This window comes from Corythoichthys intestinalis, chromosome 18 (assembly GCF_030265065.1).
Source record: "Corythoichthys intestinalis isolate RoL2023-P3 chromosome 18, ASM3026506v1, whole genome shotgun sequence".
NCBI classification, from domain to species: Eukaryota; Metazoa; Chordata; class Actinopteri; order Syngnathiformes; family Syngnathidae; genus Corythoichthys; species Corythoichthys intestinalis.
Genome location: NC_080412.1, coordinates 29,918,449 through 29,938,221, shown reverse-complemented (window position 1 = coordinate 29,938,221; position 19,773 = coordinate 29,918,449). Strand labels below are relative to the sequence as shown.

At 38.9% G+C, this 19,773-nt stretch overlaps 2 protein-coding genes across 2 annotated transcripts in view; both read right to left on the bottom strand.

Annotated features, from left to right (window-relative positions):
* vps37d (VPS37D subunit of ESCRT-I) overlaps nucleotides 1-6,221 on the bottom strand; it is a 49,483-nt gene extending 43,262 nt beyond the window's left edge. Inside the window, exon 1 of the mRNA XM_057821386.1 lies at nucleotides 5,943-6,221. Coding sequence (XP_057677369.1) covers nucleotides 5,943-6,053 — 111 coding nt within the window. The 5' untranslated portion in view covers nucleotides 6,054-6,221. The remainder of the gene's footprint in view (nucleotides 1-5,942) is intronic.
* A 5,707-nt stretch (nucleotides 6,222-11,928) lies between these two features.
* Nucleotides 11,929-19,302, bottom strand: LOC130906907 (putative uncharacterized protein DDB_G0279653). The gene is made up of 4 exons (XM_057821603.1): nucleotides 19,167-19,302; nucleotides 14,143-14,185; nucleotides 13,407-13,480; nucleotides 11,929-13,322 (listed from the first exon to the last, which is right to left on the bottom strand). The coding sequence occupies exons 1-4, from the start codon at nucleotides 19,276-19,278 to the stop codon at nucleotides 12,724-12,726; spliced, it is 828 nt and encodes a 275-aa protein (XP_057677586.1). The 5' UTR covers nucleotides 19,279-19,302; the 3' UTR covers nucleotides 11,929-12,723.
* Between the last annotated feature and the right edge of the window lie 471 nt (nucleotides 19,303-19,773).

The following is a 19,773-nucleotide window of genomic DNA, read 5'->3' as shown; positions in this document are numbered from 1 at the left end:
ATCAATCATTCTGTGCTAATTATTTCTTCATTTCTTCAAACATTCAAAACGTTCATTGCTAGTTATGATATTTGGTAACACTTTTTGACAGTGGCGCCAAAAGACTGTCATTAGACAATCATAATTGTGACATGACACTGTCATGTGCATTAATGAATGCTTATAATAGATGTCATTTAGTGTTATCTGGCAAATTATCTCACTCTTGATTGGATTTAAGATCTGAGCTGGACATATATGGAGTTAGTGACATAATTTTCCAGATCACACTTAATGACATTTGTCATAAGCAATCAGTAATGCCCATGATCGTGTCATGTCATAATTACGACTGTCTTATGACAGTCTTATGATGCAGCTTTCAAATAAAGTGTTACCTATTAACGCAAATAAATCAACAAATAAGCCGCACTGGACTAAAAGCCGCAGGATTCAAACTGAAGGGAAAAAGTAACGGCTTATAGTCCGAAAATTACTGTAAATTAATTGAATGTAGTTTAAAGCTGCTGATACAGAATGGGGACTTGAGTATTTTATTTAATGTTAACTGTTAACTTGATACTTAAATATTAGTTTGGTTTAGCCTAATGGGATTTTTAAACTATTTTGGAACTAATGTACAAAACATTAAAAGGGGGTTTTGGGTGACATCAATAATCGATTTATAATCGAATCGGAGCCTCTCTCAAAGATTCCCACCTCTAATTAATACCGCACAGAAACACAGAATAAAAAAAATTTCTTTTTCAAGAAAAAAATAAATTGCACTTAATAACAAGCATTTAGGCAAATGAAAACGTTTCCCCTTCATAGCTTCAGCTATGGCGTTCCATGTGTAATATTCTGATTGGATGTTTTCCGAGGCACCCTGAAGCGCATGCAACGGTGATGTTGTTTTGTTCATGTGACGCGGCAGTGAGAGAGACACAGGGCCCATATACATCAGGCGCATCTTCGTTCCGGGTCCGGCACGGCTCTGTGTTGACTGCGTGCCCCGCAGTACATCAAAAACAGGCAAAACATACCCGCTGCGGTACGCCAACTCCATCCCGTCGTAATGTGGCATTCAAAACAACGAAAAACACATGGAGTCTGTACTCACCAGAGAAGCAGAGAAAGAGAGGTGGACTTAATTTGATTGAACATTTTTTTCCCTCGATGTTTTTTTTTTTTGGGGGGGGGGGGGGGGGCTTTTACCATGAGTTTGCGACACTATTTAATTACTATTTTAAATTACATGACTTGCATAAAAAAATGTTTTTAAAATCCCCGTCCATCCTCATAGCTTCTGCTTTGTTGTTCCATGTTTAATATTGTGATTGGATGTTTTCCGAGGCACCCTGAAGAGCACGCTACAGTGATGTGCCACAGAAGTGTTGTTAGCGCCGTGTGTTAATTAAAACAAAAGTCGTCAGCACATCGTGTGTTCGATATCATTGCCAGAAAAACACACATAATAGGACATCTTGCAGCTTCCTTTTCAATGCTGTCCTTATAGTAATGATCTGCTGCATCAAAAATCACTTTGTGACTTTCCACCTCCATGATGAAACGTTCTTCGTCCATGTTTGCTGGTGTTTAAACCGTGAATAAGACACTGGGCTGTTGACTCCAGGCTCCACCTGTTTTGACCGATGCGTTTCCGGCAAAAATGGAAAATAGCCAAAACCATCCGGCTGGCTCTGGCACGCCGGAAATGGTCCACAGTAAATCCAGAGCACTGACGCGGCCGGTATACAATATGATATAATGGGAACGGATTGGCTCCGGCGCTACTTTTTGCCGGACCCAGACCGAACCCAGAACGAAGATGCATTTTGCGTAGATGGTAACAAGGAAGCCGAACTTTTATCAGCACATCTGCCGATAAATCGCAGCGGGAAAATTACCACCTTCATTTTTACCTACCGTGCGATAAATGGAATTATTGCATATGGCGACAGGCTTAGCTCTGACCAATTGCTGGTGAAATAGCAGTTGGAAGTACCCAGTCAAATCTTTCAAAAAGAGGCCCACGAAGCTACATAGAAGTACTCATGCGTGCTTTTGGCTTTGCCTGCCAGACCTCACACAAAGACGCGACACGCTGGACGGGCACCATTCACGTGTACTTGTTGCAAGGCTGGTCCGGCTGCCGGGTCAAACCGAAACCCCTGGGGGCCTTGGGACTAAATTTACATCACAGGCATCCTGCTGATGTGCGTGTTTGGACGGACCCCAACAATGTCGCGGTCCACATTCACTAAAATCCTCCTCGCCGCCCGGTGTCAAATGTCACATCCTTTTAGTAAGGAAGGAGAGGACTTCGCAAAGCAGTGGCGACTTTTGCTGCGTAAACTCAGCATGTCTGTTTTAATTAGAAATGTGACCTCAAGGGTAGAGGATCAGTCAGTAAAGATACAGTAAGTTAAAGAGCATGTAAAAGTCAATCCAGGGATTTCTTTCTAAATAGATGGTACAAGATAACATGTATTCTCACAATCTCTACCCTTAAAACGAATGTGATTTTAGTAGGGCTCCAACTAACGATTATTTTGATAATAGATTAATTGGACGATTCATTAAAAGAGTAATCGATTAATCAGATAAATGCCACATCTTTCAATTACCTTCACAATTTAAAGTGGGTTTCAGCACGTTGTAAGTAGCAATGAAGACAAAATGGAATATCAAATTTGTTGGCAACTAATTTTTTAATCGATTTAATCCATTAGTTGTTCCAGCTCTATGAAGAAGCTAGTTTAGACATTACAGTGGTATGAAAAGTATCTGAACCTTTTGGAATTTCTCACATTTCTTTACAAAATCATCAAATGTGATCTGATCTTTGTCAAAATCACACTGATGAAAAAACAGTGTCTGCTTTAACAAAAAACACCCAAACATTTATAGGTTTTCATATTTTAATGAGGATAGCATGCAAACAATGACAGAAGGGGGGAAATAAGTAAGTGAACCTTCAGCCTAAGGAAACTTAAAGAGCATTTGAGACCAATTTTACCAAACAATTTAAAAGTCAGGTGTGTGCCCAAACACTGATGAGTGGTTTAAAGCTGCCCTACTCACTATAAAACACACACCTGGTAAGAATTGTCTTGATGAGAAGCTGTGATCAAGGATTGTTGATTTGTATAAAGCTGGGAAAGGATTCTAAACCATCTCTAAAAGTCTGGATGTTCATCAATCGACAGTCAGAGAAGTTGTCTACAAATGGAGAAAGTTTGGAACTGTTGTTTCTCTCCCAAGGAGTGGCCGTCCACCAAAGATGACGCCAAGAATTCAGCGCAGAATACTCAAAGAGGTAAAAAAAGAACCAAAGAGTGTCTGCTAAAGACCCACAGAAATCACTGGCACAGTCCAATATCCCTCCACGCATTAACTATATGTAAAACTATGCCCAAGAATGGTGTTCATAGGAGGACTCCACAGAGGAAGCCACTGCTGTCTAAAAAAAAAAAAACAAACATTGTTGCTCGTTAAATGTTCGCAAAAAGGCACTTAGACACTCCACAGAGGTTTTGGCAAAATATTTTGTGGACTGATGAATCCAAAGTTGAATTGTTTGGGAGTAATACACAAGGTCATGCTTGGAGGAAAAATGGAACAGCTCACCAACATCAACACTTCATCCCCACCGTAAAGCATGGTGGAGGGAGCATCATGATTTGGGGCCGTTTAGCTACCTCAGGGCCTGGAGAACTAAATCATTAATGGAAGAATACATTCAAAACCTGAGGCCGTCTGTCAGACAATTGAAGCTAAAAAGAGGATGAATGCTGCAACAAGACAATGATCCAAACCACAGAAGTAAATCAACTTCGGAATGGTTTCAGAAGAACAAAATATACGTTCTGGAGTGGCCAAGTCAAAATCCAGACTTGAACCCCATTGAGATGCTGTGGCATGACCTAAAGACAGTGGTTCATGCCAGACATCCCAGGAATCTGACTGAACTATAGCAGTTTTGTAGAGAAGAATGGGCCAAGATTAGTCCTGATCGATGTGCCCGACTTATCTGCACTTACAGGAAGCGTCTAGTTCAGGGTTCACTAAATCCGGACCTCGGTGCCACTTTTCCTGTCGTGTTTTCCACGTCTCTCTCCCCTATCACACCTGAATCAAATGATTATGTCATCAGCAACCTCTCCAGAAGCCTGATAATGAGCCTGATGATTTTGATTCAGGTGTGTTGGAGGAGGGAGACATGGAAAACACGACAGGAAAAGTGGCACCGAGGTCCGGATTTAGTGAACCCTGGTCTAGTTGAAGTGTTTGCTGCCTAAGGGGGGCCCAAAAAATATTAAATGTGATGGTTCACTTACTTATTTTTCCCCTTTCTGTCATTGTTTACATACTATCCTCATTAAAATATGAAAACCTATAAATGTTTGGGTGGTTTTAGTTAAAGCAGACACTTTTTTCATCTGTGTGATTTTGACAAAGATTAGATCACATTTCATAGTGATTTTATGTACAAATTTGAGAAATTTCCAAAGGTTCAGATACTTTTTCATACTACTCTAGGATGTCGGAAAATTGGAAAAAATGTGATTTGTTGTTTTCCAAAGTAAAAGCAGATTTTTGCTATCCTCATTAAAATATGAAAACCTATAAATGTTTGGGTGGTTTTAGTTAAAGCAGACACTTTTTTCATCTGTGTGATTTTGACAAAGATTAGATCACATTTCATAGTGATTTTATGTACAAATGTGAGAAATTCCAAAAGGTTCAGATACTTTTTCATACTACTCTAGGATGTCGGAAAATTGGAAAAAATGTGATTTGTTGTTTTCCAAAGTAAAAACAGATTTTTGCTCATGTCCTACTTTGGCTTAACAAAAATATAGTGAAGAAATATGATATTTAAAACTGAGATGTTACGTATATGTTACAATTTCAAGAATTTAGACAGGTTTAAGGTGAAGAAGGTCCTAAACGATTAATCGGTTATAAAAAATCGTTGCTCATCGATTAGTTGTCAATTAATCAATTAATTGTTGCACCTCTGGATCACAGTTCCTAATTTGTTACAGATGATTAACATTTGGAAATTCTTCTCTCAAAAGTGATCCAAAACATAAGTATGCAAAGTTGAAGCCTGATATAAAACACTAACATGGTATGTGCATGACAAAGAGGATCCCAGTAAGTCACCAGAAATCAGCCTGCTCTCAGGCATGTGCCGCAATGCGCGCTGAACTCCGTTGACAAACTGGATAGTTCTAATTAATCTCGTTAAACCGTACATTTTCCCGCAAGATATCATCCAAACAAAGAGAGGTGTAGAGTTCCAGCAAGATTCTTTAATTCGGTATGGTTGGATTACACAAAGACGTGACACAACCGCTATTAAGAACACTTTTGCCCGAATTCAACGCCTTAACCCCGGCTACTCAGGGGCATGATCGAATGACAACATTCCTCTGAAAGTTTGAATTTCTGTCAAAATAGAATATAATAGTGTTTTGGAGTACAGCCGAATTGTTACATGGAATACAGGATGTGCGTTAGAAGAATTGTGATCACGTTGATGAAAGAAACATACATGAAATAGAGAACTCAATAAAATGGGGTATTGTTCTAAACAGGGTTCTGGTTGAAGCCACAAAGGAAGTCGGGGTAGCCATGGTATCCAGCAGCATAAAATATGGGTGTTTCCAGGTAGGGAGCGTGAATAAATACAATAGTCAATGGATGAGCATATGAATTTGATTTATATTGAATACCAACCCAATACTTAATTTGGTTATAGCGCATATTTTTAAATCGACCGCTTGACACACAGCCAATCGACAAACCATGTAAAGGGGATTTGCTGTGACAAAACGTCCCCCCAAAAAAACCCCTTTGTTGTCATGCAGTTAGAGATAAAAACAGATAACCCAGAAAACATTGCTAGAGGCACTTTAAGGGGGAGCTGATACTGATAGCTTCGTACCCACCTTCTCATTGAGTCGAATGATTTGCTCCATTTTGTCGTCGCTTTGTAAAAGCTCCCTCAGCTCACCGGTGTTGAGAGACCTGTAGCCGTCCGGGCTAGCGGTCGCCTCCATTTCGGTGTTTATGGTTTACAGTCCTTTAAAATCAGTCAAAAGACAGTTTGAGGAAGGCAGAAAGTCCTCCGCGCGGCCGCCTCACATCTCGATGCTGTCGGCGGCTCACGTTGGAATGTGAACGCTAGAAACATGTCAAACCCAAGAAGCTATCGCGTACTGTGGAGCACTTCCTGTTAGCTCCACCAAAATAAGACCTCAACGAGGTAATGGGACTTGGAAAATAAAAGCTCGTAAGTATTTGCGATCAGCACAGTGGTGCCTTGATTTACAAGTTGAATTCATTGTGTGACCACGCTCGTAACTAGTGAAGGGAATTTCGGCTCTTTTTAGAGAGCCGGTTCTTTTGGCTCGGCTCACTAAAAAGAGCCGGCTCTTTCGGCTCCCAAATGGTTACTCAGTTTTTTTGTTGCTTAAATTAATTTATTACCAAAAATAATGTAAAATTATGTGGAAAACGTATTACTAATGTAAAAAACATACAGTATATCAAATATTTATTATTTATATGGCTTTCTTTATATTCTTCTGAACATAACATGGAGTGCTACAAAAAAATAAAGTATAAAGTACAAAAACAAAGACCCATCTCAGAACAAGGTCAACAAAAAGTTCCAATGTCTGATTGTGTATATTTATAAGCTTTTGACTATATGCAGTAAAACAGCATAAGTAAGCTTTGATTACGGCACAACAAATTATCAATTAAAATTTGTAAAACAAAAAGAAAAAAGCAGCATCCAGGTAAAAGTTTTAGCTAGTCTTTAGCGAAGATTGGCATTAAGAAAAACCATATCATAACCATATATTATCTAAATATAGATAGATAGATAGATAGATAGATAGATAGATAGATAGATAGATAGATAGATAGATAGATAGATAGATAGATAGATAGATAGATAGATAGATAGATAGACAGACAGACAGACAGACAGACAGACAGACAGACAGACAGACAGACAGACAGACAGACAGACAGACAGACAGACAGACAGACAGACAGACAGACAGACAGACAGACAGACAGACAGACAGACAGACAGACAGACAGACAGACAGATAGATAAATTAGTATATATCTAACCCAGGGGTCGCGTTAACCGAATATTTTCCGTCGTTGACCGATTTTTTAAAACGGTGACGGAAAAAACTGAAGTCCACCTGTCATTTTGACAGGTTGCAATTCACTCCCCAGACCACAGGGTGGCGAGTGAGCATATTAATTAGCTATTGTCTCTCTTGATGCGTGACGTCGTCGGCCTTACTCTGAAAAATGTCAAGGCAACTGAGTATCCGAAGTTTCTTCAAAAAGCCCCAAAACGACGATGGTGTTGATAAAAGAGGTGAAAAAAAAGGGACTGCACAAGCGGGCACGCAATTCAAGTCCATGCGCACCAGGAGGAAGGTGTAAGACTCCATTCAGGCCACAGCAGGTGAACTGTTAATTTCATTGTTCCATAATGTAGCCTACCTACTGGGGCCACAGTCAGCTGTTTTTGTCACTGCGGAGAAAAAGTTACATATTCATCTGCTTGATGTGTGGTGGCATGGTGTGGATTCTCTGTTATGCTTGTTCGGACAGAATATTAATTTAAAATGAATGAAAACTAAATACTATTGAATATGTTGAAGCGGTATGCAATGTTAAGAGTCTTGTTAGCTCGAATTGCTGTGTCCAGCCGCTGTAGCTCTGCTGCTCTCTGTGAACTCTCTATTCAAGCCGGAACGCACGCGGCTCTTAAGTGTCTCTGTCACGTGACTGTGTCGTAGCCGCTAACGCGCTCGGCCAAATGGACACACAAGTACGGAAGGTGAATTATGCCAAACAAAGGGTCACCACAATGTCATTATCATCATTTTAAAAATCTAAGTGACGGGTAAAAATAGATTATGACTGGATTTTTATGACCCTGTCAGTCAAAATGACAGTCAACGAAAAAGTCTAGCGCAACCTCTGATCTAACCCCTCGCCCTTCTCGTCACTGTAGCGTGTGTGTGTGTAACCATCCCCTCCCTCTTCCACCCCTGATCTTGACCAATCACGTGCGGCTTTAACCGAGGGGGGGGGGGGGAGAGAGAGAAGTCAGCTCCTATTAAGAGCGGCTCCCGATTAGGAGCCGGCTCCCGTCGTTCACTTCAAAGAGCCGGCTCTAAGAGCCAGTTCGTTCGCGAACGACACATCACTACTCGTAACCACAGACTGTACAGTATGGTAGCATATAGTGTAGTAAAACTATTGTACTCGTATTACACTGCTCGTAACTAGACATGTGCCCATTACCAGTTTCAAGGTATACCATTGTATGCAAACGTCAAACCTCAAAATAATATTACTCCAGTAAAAGTAAAAATAGTCGTTCAAAAAATGTACTTAAGTACAAGCGAGTAACAATGAGTAACATTGTGAGTAAATACTTATATTTTAGTTGGATTTTTTTAACAATGGTATTTTTTTCTGAGCACAAACAATTGGACTGTTGTTATGATGATGCTGTAGAAAAACCCATTATATAACCATATTAAGCCAAAGAAATACCATTAAAAAAATTCCGACATGAGAAAAATTACATAAATGAAGCATTATTCGTCCAAAGAGCATGACTGCCCTCTGGTGGAGAAAATAGTTCCTAATTTGAATAGGGAAGAAGGAGTCCCTCATTATTACTATTTTGAAATTAAAAGGATCATATTTCCGGTTTTCCGTGGTCAAACGGTGCCAAATAAAAACTAGGACAGAGGTTAAAATCCACGCTTTCGAGTCATGTTGAGGGCAGCACTCTATATCAAATATTTCATTTTTTACTGTGCTTTAAAGACACCACATGATTGAACAAGCTGGCGTAAAGATGGAACGGCAAGCTTGTGTCTGATTGTTATGGTGGAGTCATGTGATTACTGTTGCGACGTTTCATTGGTCAAATCGGTAGAGCTACCCCGGTAATACACCAGGCATGTCTCTACTCCTTGCATCGCTGGCCCAAAAAAAAAAAAATCTAATATGTTGAATAAAGAGGAAAATGCAACGACTCTTGTGTAAACCCAAAGTGTTGTGTTTGTTTTTTTTCCACAAATCTACTCAAGTAAAAGTAAAACGTTTCGCTTAGTAAAACTACTCTTAGAAGTACATTTAACTCAAAAAGTTACTCAAGTAAATGTAACGGAGTACATGTAACGCATTACTACCCACCTCTGGCTATTTTTTATGTCCCAAAATTATATGGCGAAATCCCACACTTGCAGCTGTACGGCTCAACCCTCCTCCACCGGTTGTTGCTCAGTGTCAGTGAGTCAGCTGTTCTACACGATGGCTGGAGGAGGTGTAACTCCTGAAGTTTTTCCCCCATCGAAGAAAACGAAATCGCCGCAATGGGAATACTTCGGCTACAGAAAAGTTACAGTTGGCCATAGCTCAGAAGAGGGCCAATCGACATGTAAAGCATGTTTCCGCACTGTGGCTGCCGAGGAGGCAATACCTCCAATTTGATTTTGCATCTATACAAAATCAAAGGTTAGTAAACGCTGTCATGGAAGTTTCCCACCAGCTACAAGAGTTAACTCCAGTGTGTTTAGTATGTCTAGCGGTGGTAAAAGGTGGTGTGTGTTTTTTTTTTTCGCTCTGGCAACTGTCTGTGTTGAGAAAGAGAGTGTGTGTAAAATGTAAACATGATAAAAGTTTTTAAACAGAAAAATAGCTCTCGTCAACATCACTCTTCATAAATAGAAACAGTGACTGAAAATTTTCAATTTTAATTTAATGGAAACATAAAATACCTAAAACAATAGTAAAGCAAAACAGTGGTTTGAAAAAGTATCTGAACCTTTTTGAATTTCTCACATTTCTGCGTAAAATCACCATCAAATGTGATCTCATCTTCGTCAAAATCACACAGATGAAAATACAATGTCTGCTTTAACTAAAACCACTCAAATATTTATGGGGTATTATACTTTAATGAGGATAGCATGCAAACAATGACAGAAGGGGGAAACATTAGTAAGTGAACCCTCTGCCTAAGGAGACTTAATGAGCAATTTAAACCAATTTTTACCAAACATTTTAAGTCAGGTGTGTGCCCAATCACTGATGAGTGGTTTAAAGCTGCCCTGCCCACTATAAAACACACAGGAAAAATAGAACATCTCACCAACATCAACACCTCATCCCCACCGTGAAGCATGGTGGAGGAAGCATCATGATTTGGGGCTGTTTTGCTACCTCAGGGCCTGGACAACTTGCAATCATTAATGGAAGAATGAACTTAAAGGTTTATCTGGATATTTTGCAGAAAAACCTGAGGCCGTCTGTCAGACAGTTGAAACTAAAAAGAGGATGGATGCTGCAACAAGTCAATGATTCAAAATACGGAAGTAAATCAACTTCAGAATGGTTTCAGAAGAATAAAATACACATTCTGGAGTGGCCAAGTCAAAGTCCAGACTTGAACCCCATTGAGATGCTGTGGCATGACCTAAAGACAGCAATTCATGCCAGACATCCCAGGAATCTGACTGAACTACAGCAGTTTTGTAGAGAAGAATGGACCAAGATTAGTCCTGATCAATGTGCCAGACTGATCTGCAGCTACAAGAAACGTCTGGTTGACGTTATTGCTACCAAAGGGGGAGGGAGTGGGTAGGGGCCACAAAATATTAAATGTGATGGTTCGCTTACTTATCTTTCCCCCTTCTGTCATTGTTTGCATACTGTCCTCATTAAAATATGAAAACCTAAAAATGTTTGGGTGGTTTTAGTTAAAGGTGGGAATCTTTGGGAAACTAACGATCCGATTGCGATTACGATTCCGAGGGTCCGATTCGATTATAAATCGATTATTGATGTCACCCCCCCCCCCCCCCCCCCCCCACACACACACACACACCCTTTTTAAATGTTTTGTACATTAGTTCCAAAATAGTTTAAAAATCCTATTAGGCTACCCCAAACTAATATTTTGTATCAAGTTAACGGTTAAAAACATTAAACAAAATACTCAAGTCCCCATTCTGTATCAGCAGCTTTAAACTACATTCAATTAATTTAATGATGTGAATAAACTGTTAAAGTTGATAAAATTGCTCCCGTTATTCCATAATTTCCCTTCTATCTACATACAACATGTCAAAATTTTAAAACTGTTTCATTATTTAAAGATAGATTCTAGTCAAGATTTTGCTGATTTAGGAGTATTTCAGATAAAAAGTTCATTAGGTTCGCTACAACAGAGCCTTCTAGAGAAGTCTACTGCTTTAAGATGGCGGCTGTTTACAACACGGCAACTACTAAACGGCAAGCCTGTCGTTTCGCATCTAGTTCTTTTTATATGTTCTAACACCGCTCTTGTCTGTCATTTAGCATCTAGTTCTGAAAATATGTGATATCTACTATAGCCGTATGTGGCCGTATGTTTGTAGCAACTAGCAACTAGGCGTTGTTTGAACCAGCTGTCGGCCGCAGTCAGGTATATTTGTTTTTATATCTAGCGGCATAAGTTGAACATGATATTTGCTCTCGGTCCGTTCCTCATTGCGTCCTGAAGACCACGCTGACTGTGTTTTAGTTCTGCTTTACCTGGTATAATTCAATAATCGGAATTTGGATGTTTGTGAATCGTTCTCGAATCTTCCACGGCCGAATCGCGAATAATCTAAGAATCGGAAATTTCGCTCGCCTCTACTGCCCTCATTAAAATATGAAAATCTATAAATGTTTGAGTGGTTTTAGTTAAAAAAGTCACTGTATTTTCATCTGTGTGATTTTGACAAAGATCAGATCATATTTGATGGTGATTTTATGCAGAAATGTGAGAAATTCCAAACGTTCTGGTACTTTTTAATACAAAAAAAAAAAATTCAATTTTACTTTGTTGCATGAATGAAAACTGTTTATCAAGTTTGTTTCGTTATAGTTTGCACAGATATATTTGTCAAGTGACATCTAGTATGGCTGCTGTACAAATTAACTGACTGGCTACCATTGCCAGTGATAGACGTCCAATTTGTTTTGAGCTTGGCAGGATGGCAGTGAATGATGTTTCAGTGCTATTGAGGGCAATAGATGTCCAAACCACTTCAACTTGGAGGAATAATCCCTGCGAACCCCTCCAGTCAAAATGATCTGGACGTCTATTGCCATCAATGGTGGCCAATGAGTTTGTAATACTCACCCCGCTCATCCTGACATTTCCACAAGTCGTGCATTTTTCTCTATCAACGTAATTCACGCCTTCAGTTCAGTGACGTTGAATAATACCACAAAGCCACTCGCATCCATTAAATCTCTTAAACCTGGCTGAAGAAGTGACTGATATTCTAATCAGGTGGTTAGCCCAAGGAGATCTATTTTTCTTTTTTCTGCAATGCTGCTGCCATGTAAAAAAAAAAAAAAAAAAGCACAGCCTGAAGCAAACATTTGGCGATTGTCAAGATATCTTAGAGCACTGTTGTCACAACAGCGCAAGTGCTCTCAACTTGTGTCTTTTATTATTTATTCGCATCTCATGTTTAACTCATTGGCTGTTGTCAACGGCGACAGACATTCAATCCATTTGAACTGGGAGGGCTGGCAGTGAATGAGCATTTTTCTGTGCCATCAACAGCAACAGACGTCAAATCCAAAGCATTAGAAACCCCAATGGACCAAAGTGTTTATCATCTATAAAGTGGAGACTCAGCCAATGTCGTCGTAGTCCTTCTCCTCGTGAATTTCTTCTCCAATGTCATCATAGTCCTCAGCTGTGTCTTCCGCCAAATCCAATACTCCTCCTAACATGTCTTCATCTTGGTCCTTTATGTCCACGTAGTCCGGTTGCAAGTCAGGGATCTGAACATAGTCGTGAAGGTCGGCCAGAGTCTGATCTTGGTTGTGGAGGGTCTCCAGCTTCTGATCTCGATTAGTGAGATTGCTCAAGTAGTGATCTTGAATTTGGAAGCGAGTCATTGTTTGATCATGATGTTGGGGTGTGCTCAAGGGATGATTTTGGTTGCGAAAGTCGTTCAGTTTCTCATTTTGATAATCAAAGTTAGTAAGGGTCTGGTCTTGGTTGGAAAAGAGGTTCAGGTTCTCATTTTGATAATCAAAGTTATTATTAATTGTCTGGTCTTTGCGATGAAGGTTGGTCATGTTTTGATCTTGGTTCTGGTAAGGCTTCTGGTCCAGGATGTGCATATGTTCGGGTACGTCGGCCATGTTCTGCTGATGTTGGTTTAGGGACATCGATTTAAGTCTGTCATCAGTGACTTCTGCAACATTCTCATAGGACTGGGCCTCTAAAAAACAAAGAAGTCAGCGGAATTGGATCAAATTGCATTTTGAATCCAACAACTTGGACGATTCAATGTATTTTAATTTACCGGTGAGTAGGAATTGAGTGCGAGGAGGCAAGGGTGGATTTGAATGGCTCAATTCTTCGTATTTTCTGCTGTTCCTGAGAGATGAGACGGAAAAAAATGTTTTGTAGTCCTGAAATTAATATCTAAATACAAGAAATATGTGTCACGTTTTTCCTCTCCCCAACAAGCATCACTGAATATTTACAATTTATGTCATTTAAAGATGGGTCACGACTGATTGGCAACCAGTTAGGGGAGATGAATATAAGGTAATTTAACAAAATTGTTTTTTGGGAAGTAAAAGGATAGTTACTGTATTTTTACCCTTAAGAAGCTACAATTTTCAATACAAACAACTTAGAGTGGTATGGAAAAGTTCAGTATCTGAACCTTTTAGAATTTTTCCCATTTCTGCATAAAATCATTATCAAATGTGATCTGATCTTTGTCAAAATCACACAGATGAAAAACACACTTTAAGCTTCCTTGGGCAGAGGGTACACTTACCTTTTTTTCCCCTTTCTGTCATTGTTTGCATACTATCCTCATTGAAATATGAAAACCTATAAATGTTTGGGTGGTTTTAGTTCAAGCAGACACTGTTTTTACATCTGTGTGATTTTGACAAAGATCGGATCGAATTCGATGGTGATTTTATGCAGAAATGTGAGAAACTCCAAAAGGTTCAGATACTTTTTCATACCACTGTTAGGCACTTTAAACATGATGTGAAATATTTCAAATATATTTGTATTACATGTCTTGGGAGTCTCCGTGACGCCGTAAGAATCGTTTTTTCCCTGTGAAAATAAATGCACAAAGATGAGTACGATATGTCAAATAATAAGCAAAGAAAAGAAGAATTAAAAATCAGTCAACATTTGAGGGACTTTATTCTTCACTTTATCAGCTTCAGGTGACCTAATACTAGTATAAACTGTGCCGCCTGTGACAAATCATGCAACTAATTTGCCAAAGCAGTTATGAATGTTTCATCTGAGCTAATCAAGCTAATCAAATACAGACGCTATAAATAGACATTCATACAAATATAACCTTTTAGTTGAGTGAGTGAATTCTAGAGTTAAAAATGATATTCAATAATGCCATGCTATTGACGACTGCGTAGGACAGCCAGTGAATGATCATGTTCCAGTCCCATTAACCATGATAGAAGTTCTCCCTCCCCATTTCAACGGAGAGCTATCAGTGAATATTAACCTCTATTACCTTCATTGGCAGTGAATGAGTTAATACCGTAATAGTGTGCAGTCACAGTGAAAGAGACATATAAAAAAACACTTCCTGTTCTTGATTGTGGTTGCAGAAAAATGAACCCACCATTGTGCTAATTCGATTGGGTACTACTGTGCCAAAGGAATCCAATAATGTTTCTTTTATTGTTATATTTTTAGTTTTAACAAAGTTGTGCTACTAATATTGGCGATATTCCACACATGAAGAGTAAATGTAAGGGCATAGGTTTGGTCTCAGTATTGGTAGGGACGACATGCTGTAACAGCATAACCTGCATGTACATTTTTTGTTGGCTACGGGACATTAATAAGACCAAACAGATTGGGTGAACGGGGATCAGGGCTACATTTGTCATGAATATGAACCTAAATAACTTATAGGCTAAATGGTCAATGAAAAATAAATCTGTATTGACTTATGCTAACTTTCATATGTATTGGTTCAGGTGATACACCGTTCGATATACAGTGGGGCAATTAGTATTTCGTCAACCACCAATTGTGCAAGTTTTCCTACTTGAAAAATTTGAGAGGCCTGTAATTGTCAACATAGGTAAACCTCAACCATGAGAGACAGAATGTGGGGGAAAAAAAACAGAAAATCACATTGTTTGATTTTTAAAGAATTTATTTCCAAATTAGGGTGGAAAATAAGTATTTGGTCACCTACAAACAAGCAAGATTTCTGGCTGTCAAAGAGGTCTAACTTCTAACGAGGTCTAACGAGGATCCACTCTTTACCTGTATTAATGGCACCTGTTTTAACTCATTATCGGTATAAAAGACACCTGTCCACAAGCTCAGTCAGTCACACTCCAAACTCAACTATGGCCAAGACCAAAGAGCTCTATGGCCAAGACCAAAGAGCTGCCGAAAGACGCCAGAGACAAAATTGTAGACCTGCACCAGGCTGGGAAGACTGAATCTGCAATAGGTAAAACGATTGGTGTAAAGAAATCAAATGTGGGAACAATTATTAGAAAATGGAAGACATACAAGACCACTGATAATCTCCCTCGATCTGGGGCTCCATGCAAGATCTCACCCTGTGGCGTCAAAATGATAACAAGAACGGTGAGCAAAAATCCCAGAACCACACGGGGGGACCTAGTGAATGACCTACAGAGAGCTGGGACCACAGTAACAAAGGCCACTATCAGTAACACAATGTGCCGCCAGGGACTCAAATCCTGCACTGCCAGACGTGTCCCCCTGCTGAAGAAAGTACACGTCCAGGCCCGTCTGCGGTTCGCTAGAGAGCATTTGAACGATCAAGAAGAGGACTGGGAGAATGTGTTACGGTCGGATGAAACCAAAATAGAACTTTTTGGTAGAAACACAGGTTCTCGTGTTTGGAGGAGAAAGAATACTGAATTGCATCCGAAGAACACCATCCTCACTGTGAAGCATGGGGGTGGAAACATCATGCTTTGGGGCTGTTTTTCTGCAAAGGGACCAGGACGACTGATCTGTGTAAAGGAAAGAATGAATGGGGCCATGTATCGAGAGATTTTGAGTGAAAATCTCCTTCCATCAGCAAGGGCGTTGAAGATGAGTCGTGGCTGGGTCTTTCAGCATGACAATGATCCCAAACACACAGCCAGGGCAACAAAGGAGTGGCTTTGTAAGAAGCATTTCAAGGTCCTGGAGTGCCCTAGCCAGTCTCCAGATCTGTGGAGGGAGTTGAAAGTCCGTGTTGCCCAACGACAGCCCCAAAACATCACTGCTCTAGAGGAGATCTGCATGGAGGAATGGGCCAAAATACCAGCAACAGTGTGTGAAAAGCTTGTGAAGAGTTACAGAAAACGTTTGGACTTCGTTATTGCCAACAAAGAGAACGTAACAAAGTATTGAGATGAATTTTTGATATTGACCAAATACTTATTTTCCACCATGATTTGCAAATAAATTCTTTAAAAAGCAACCCATGTGATTTTCTGGGTTTTTTTTCACATTCTGCCTCTCGTGGTTGAGGTTTACCCATGTTGATAATTACAGGCCTCTCTAATATTTTCAAGTGGGAGAACTAGCACAATTAGTGGTTGACTAAATACTTATTTGCCCCACTGTAAACCTTTGTTTTTTAAAAACTACTAAAGAAACATTTTGAATATTTTTTTAAAAAATATTTTTTTTAATTACACCGCTTATATATTATTTATATTTCATTAACAAATTTAAATTGCAATGTTTGAACATGTTATATTAATATACAGTACACAAGAAATACAAACTTGTTAATAATCTCTTAACTATCCAGAAATGCAACAAATAGACATTTACCACTCAACCTTCTCTGTCTAAATAATAAAATTTAAAAAAGTTAAATATAACTGAAAAAAACTTAGTCAGGGAATAACATTAAATAAAAATGGAGCCTTCCTTCAGGTAAAACACTACTGCTTTGTCCATAAGCACAGCCAAACTCAACAAAAAAATGAAAGCTCATTTGGGCTGCTTTAACACCACATAAATAAAATAAAAAAGAAAATTGGAGAGAAGGGGGTAAACCTCGGTTCGCTGCATTTCTCACTGTTTAATTTAACATTAACAATAGAAAACACATACAGGAGGACACACCTCTCTAAGCAGCTTCCTACTCGTGTTTTGCAGCTTAGCAAATTCACACAGTTTAATGTTATGCCTATAAAATTTGTCATGTGTTCCCTACCTCCACCTTTTTACATTACCTGCAGTGGCTGCTGCTGGCCGGAAAAAAAAAAAATCTAAATATCTCTCACTCTTTGAAGGGTGCGGAGGAGGCGACATGTTCTCAACATTTTGTGTTTCTGTCAGGGCTGTGTGTGTGGTGGTGCGTGTGTGCGTGCGTGGGGGGGGGTCAATTTCTGTCGGGTATGTGTGCGCGTGTGTGTGTGTGTGGGGGTCAAGTCTTCAACCAATCAAATGTGCATTTGAACAAAAAAATGGACTGTCACATTCAGCAAGTGAAAAGGGATAAATGAAAGTCAGAACATTATGAAAATAATAATTTACTTCATAATGTTAGGGTAAATTCTATCCTTACAACATATGGGACCACAATCTAAGTACAATTACCTATACAGCTGAACTCATTATACAATGCAAATATGGTTGCTTAAAAGTTGGTGGGGAAAATTTGAGTATCCTGAAAAGTTGCTAGTGTTATGTCCCCACCGTCCCTATGCAAACCTACACCCTTGAGTAAATGAATGTTGCATTAGCATACCTTCTGTTAAGTAAAGTAACTAGCGTAATTTTCGAACTATAAGCCGCTACTTTTTTCCTTCATTTTGAATCCTGCGTCTTATGTCCAGTGTGGTTTCTCTATAAGGTTGCTTAAAAGTTGGTAGGGACAATTTGAGCATCCTGAAAAGTTAGTAGTGTTACGTCCCCACTATCCTTATGCAAACCTACGCCGTTGCCTTTTTGATATATTGTCACATCCCTAGTAACTACTGGGCAAAATACCGGTTTTGTACATATTTAGACACAGCACTATACTTGACATCTCCATGTGGTTCAAAAATCGCACCATTTTGTTAAATTTTAACAATGTTATGACTTTTTGGTATTCAAAAGATGTATAATATGCTAAAAACTGTTATACAAACCTTCCTTTTCATCCCTGTTTTGCTGGTATTTGGCACAAGAAATATTGTTATCCTACAATGCCATACCCATATACAGCATTTTCTATTTTATTTCAGTCGTTAAGCTTTTTTGTTGCTTCAAATGATTTAAGATCGAGGGTGTGGTTCAATGCTATAGCTTGGTAAGATAAACTGAGTTAGAGTGCGGTAATTCATGTTGATAGTTCCTCGTTCTTTGAAAAACATTACGCGGATCTCGATAGTAAATTAAACCCTTGAGTGGAGAAGTAAAACTCGACGGCTGATTTTTTTAGAAGGAAGAAAATCGAGCTAAAGAATTGCCGTGTCATGATGTCTGGAAATGGGCACTAAGGTTTTACTTGGAAGGCGAGACGCTGTTTGGATGTCACTCCAGAATTCTTGGGAAAAATTGAAGTGAGCTCTGTGGTTTCTCCAAACTAACCGGGTCATGTTTTTTCTGGGGTTCACCGCAATATGTTTTAGTACATACAGAAGCCACTATCAGCACATTTTAATAAAAGAACTCCTCAAAAACATCTTCATTCATACTTGGCGCTCGGTTTAAGAAATGTACATTTGGAATGTTTTTAAAATTGTTTACAATTTTTGTGGTACAGTATTTGGTTTATTGTTTGTGACCTTACAATATTGTGGAATTTTAACTGTTTAATTTTCGTTATTTATTGGGTGTTAAAAAATACACGTGCATTAAAAGAGAAAATTATAAATAATTAGCAGTGAAAACATCCAATCAGATAAAACACCACATACAGTATTTTAAAGAATAATAAATAGCTCAATCTGTATTACATTAAATACCCAATCAAAATTAAATACAAAATATGATGAAAACTATAAATAAAAAATCAGAAAGTACATCATTCTCAAAGATGATAATTATTATTTTTCTTCAAAATTTTTACAGAACCAACCTTTTTTCCGGATGCACATGTTGATGAAGACAAAGATGATGCCAATTATCAAACAAGTAAAAATCATACCGAGCAAGAGCCAAAACCAAAAGTGGCTTCGCAGAGAATCCATTTTTAAAATCAGACCAAATTTAAGTGTTTCAACAGGAACGAGACATGAGAGCTTCTGGCTCACACTCAGCAAATTGTATTGGAAACAAGAGCATCAGGCACTTCCCCTTTTTGGCACTTTGACTAATGCCGCACGGCAGATCGTCGAGCAAATGTGGCGTCTCATGGGACTTTTTGGTTGTGACTAAGTTTGGTTCCTGCATAAAAAGCTTTCAAGCTGTCACACTATATGAGTTATTTGTAACTAATATCCACATAAGTGCACGTAACTATGCAAACATTTGAATAATATACTACTGTATATTTGGCTTTATCTGTATCCTCAACATCCTTTGCTGCTTCCGTTTGACAATGATACATCAGATAGGCTATCCTTTGGATTAGGACAGTAAATATGACTTAAAATTCAAGTATTTGTATTTAGTATAATAGTGCAGTTGCCAATTGTTGATTTTTGTAATTTAAGTATTACTGTATTTGTTTAAAAGAATGTGAA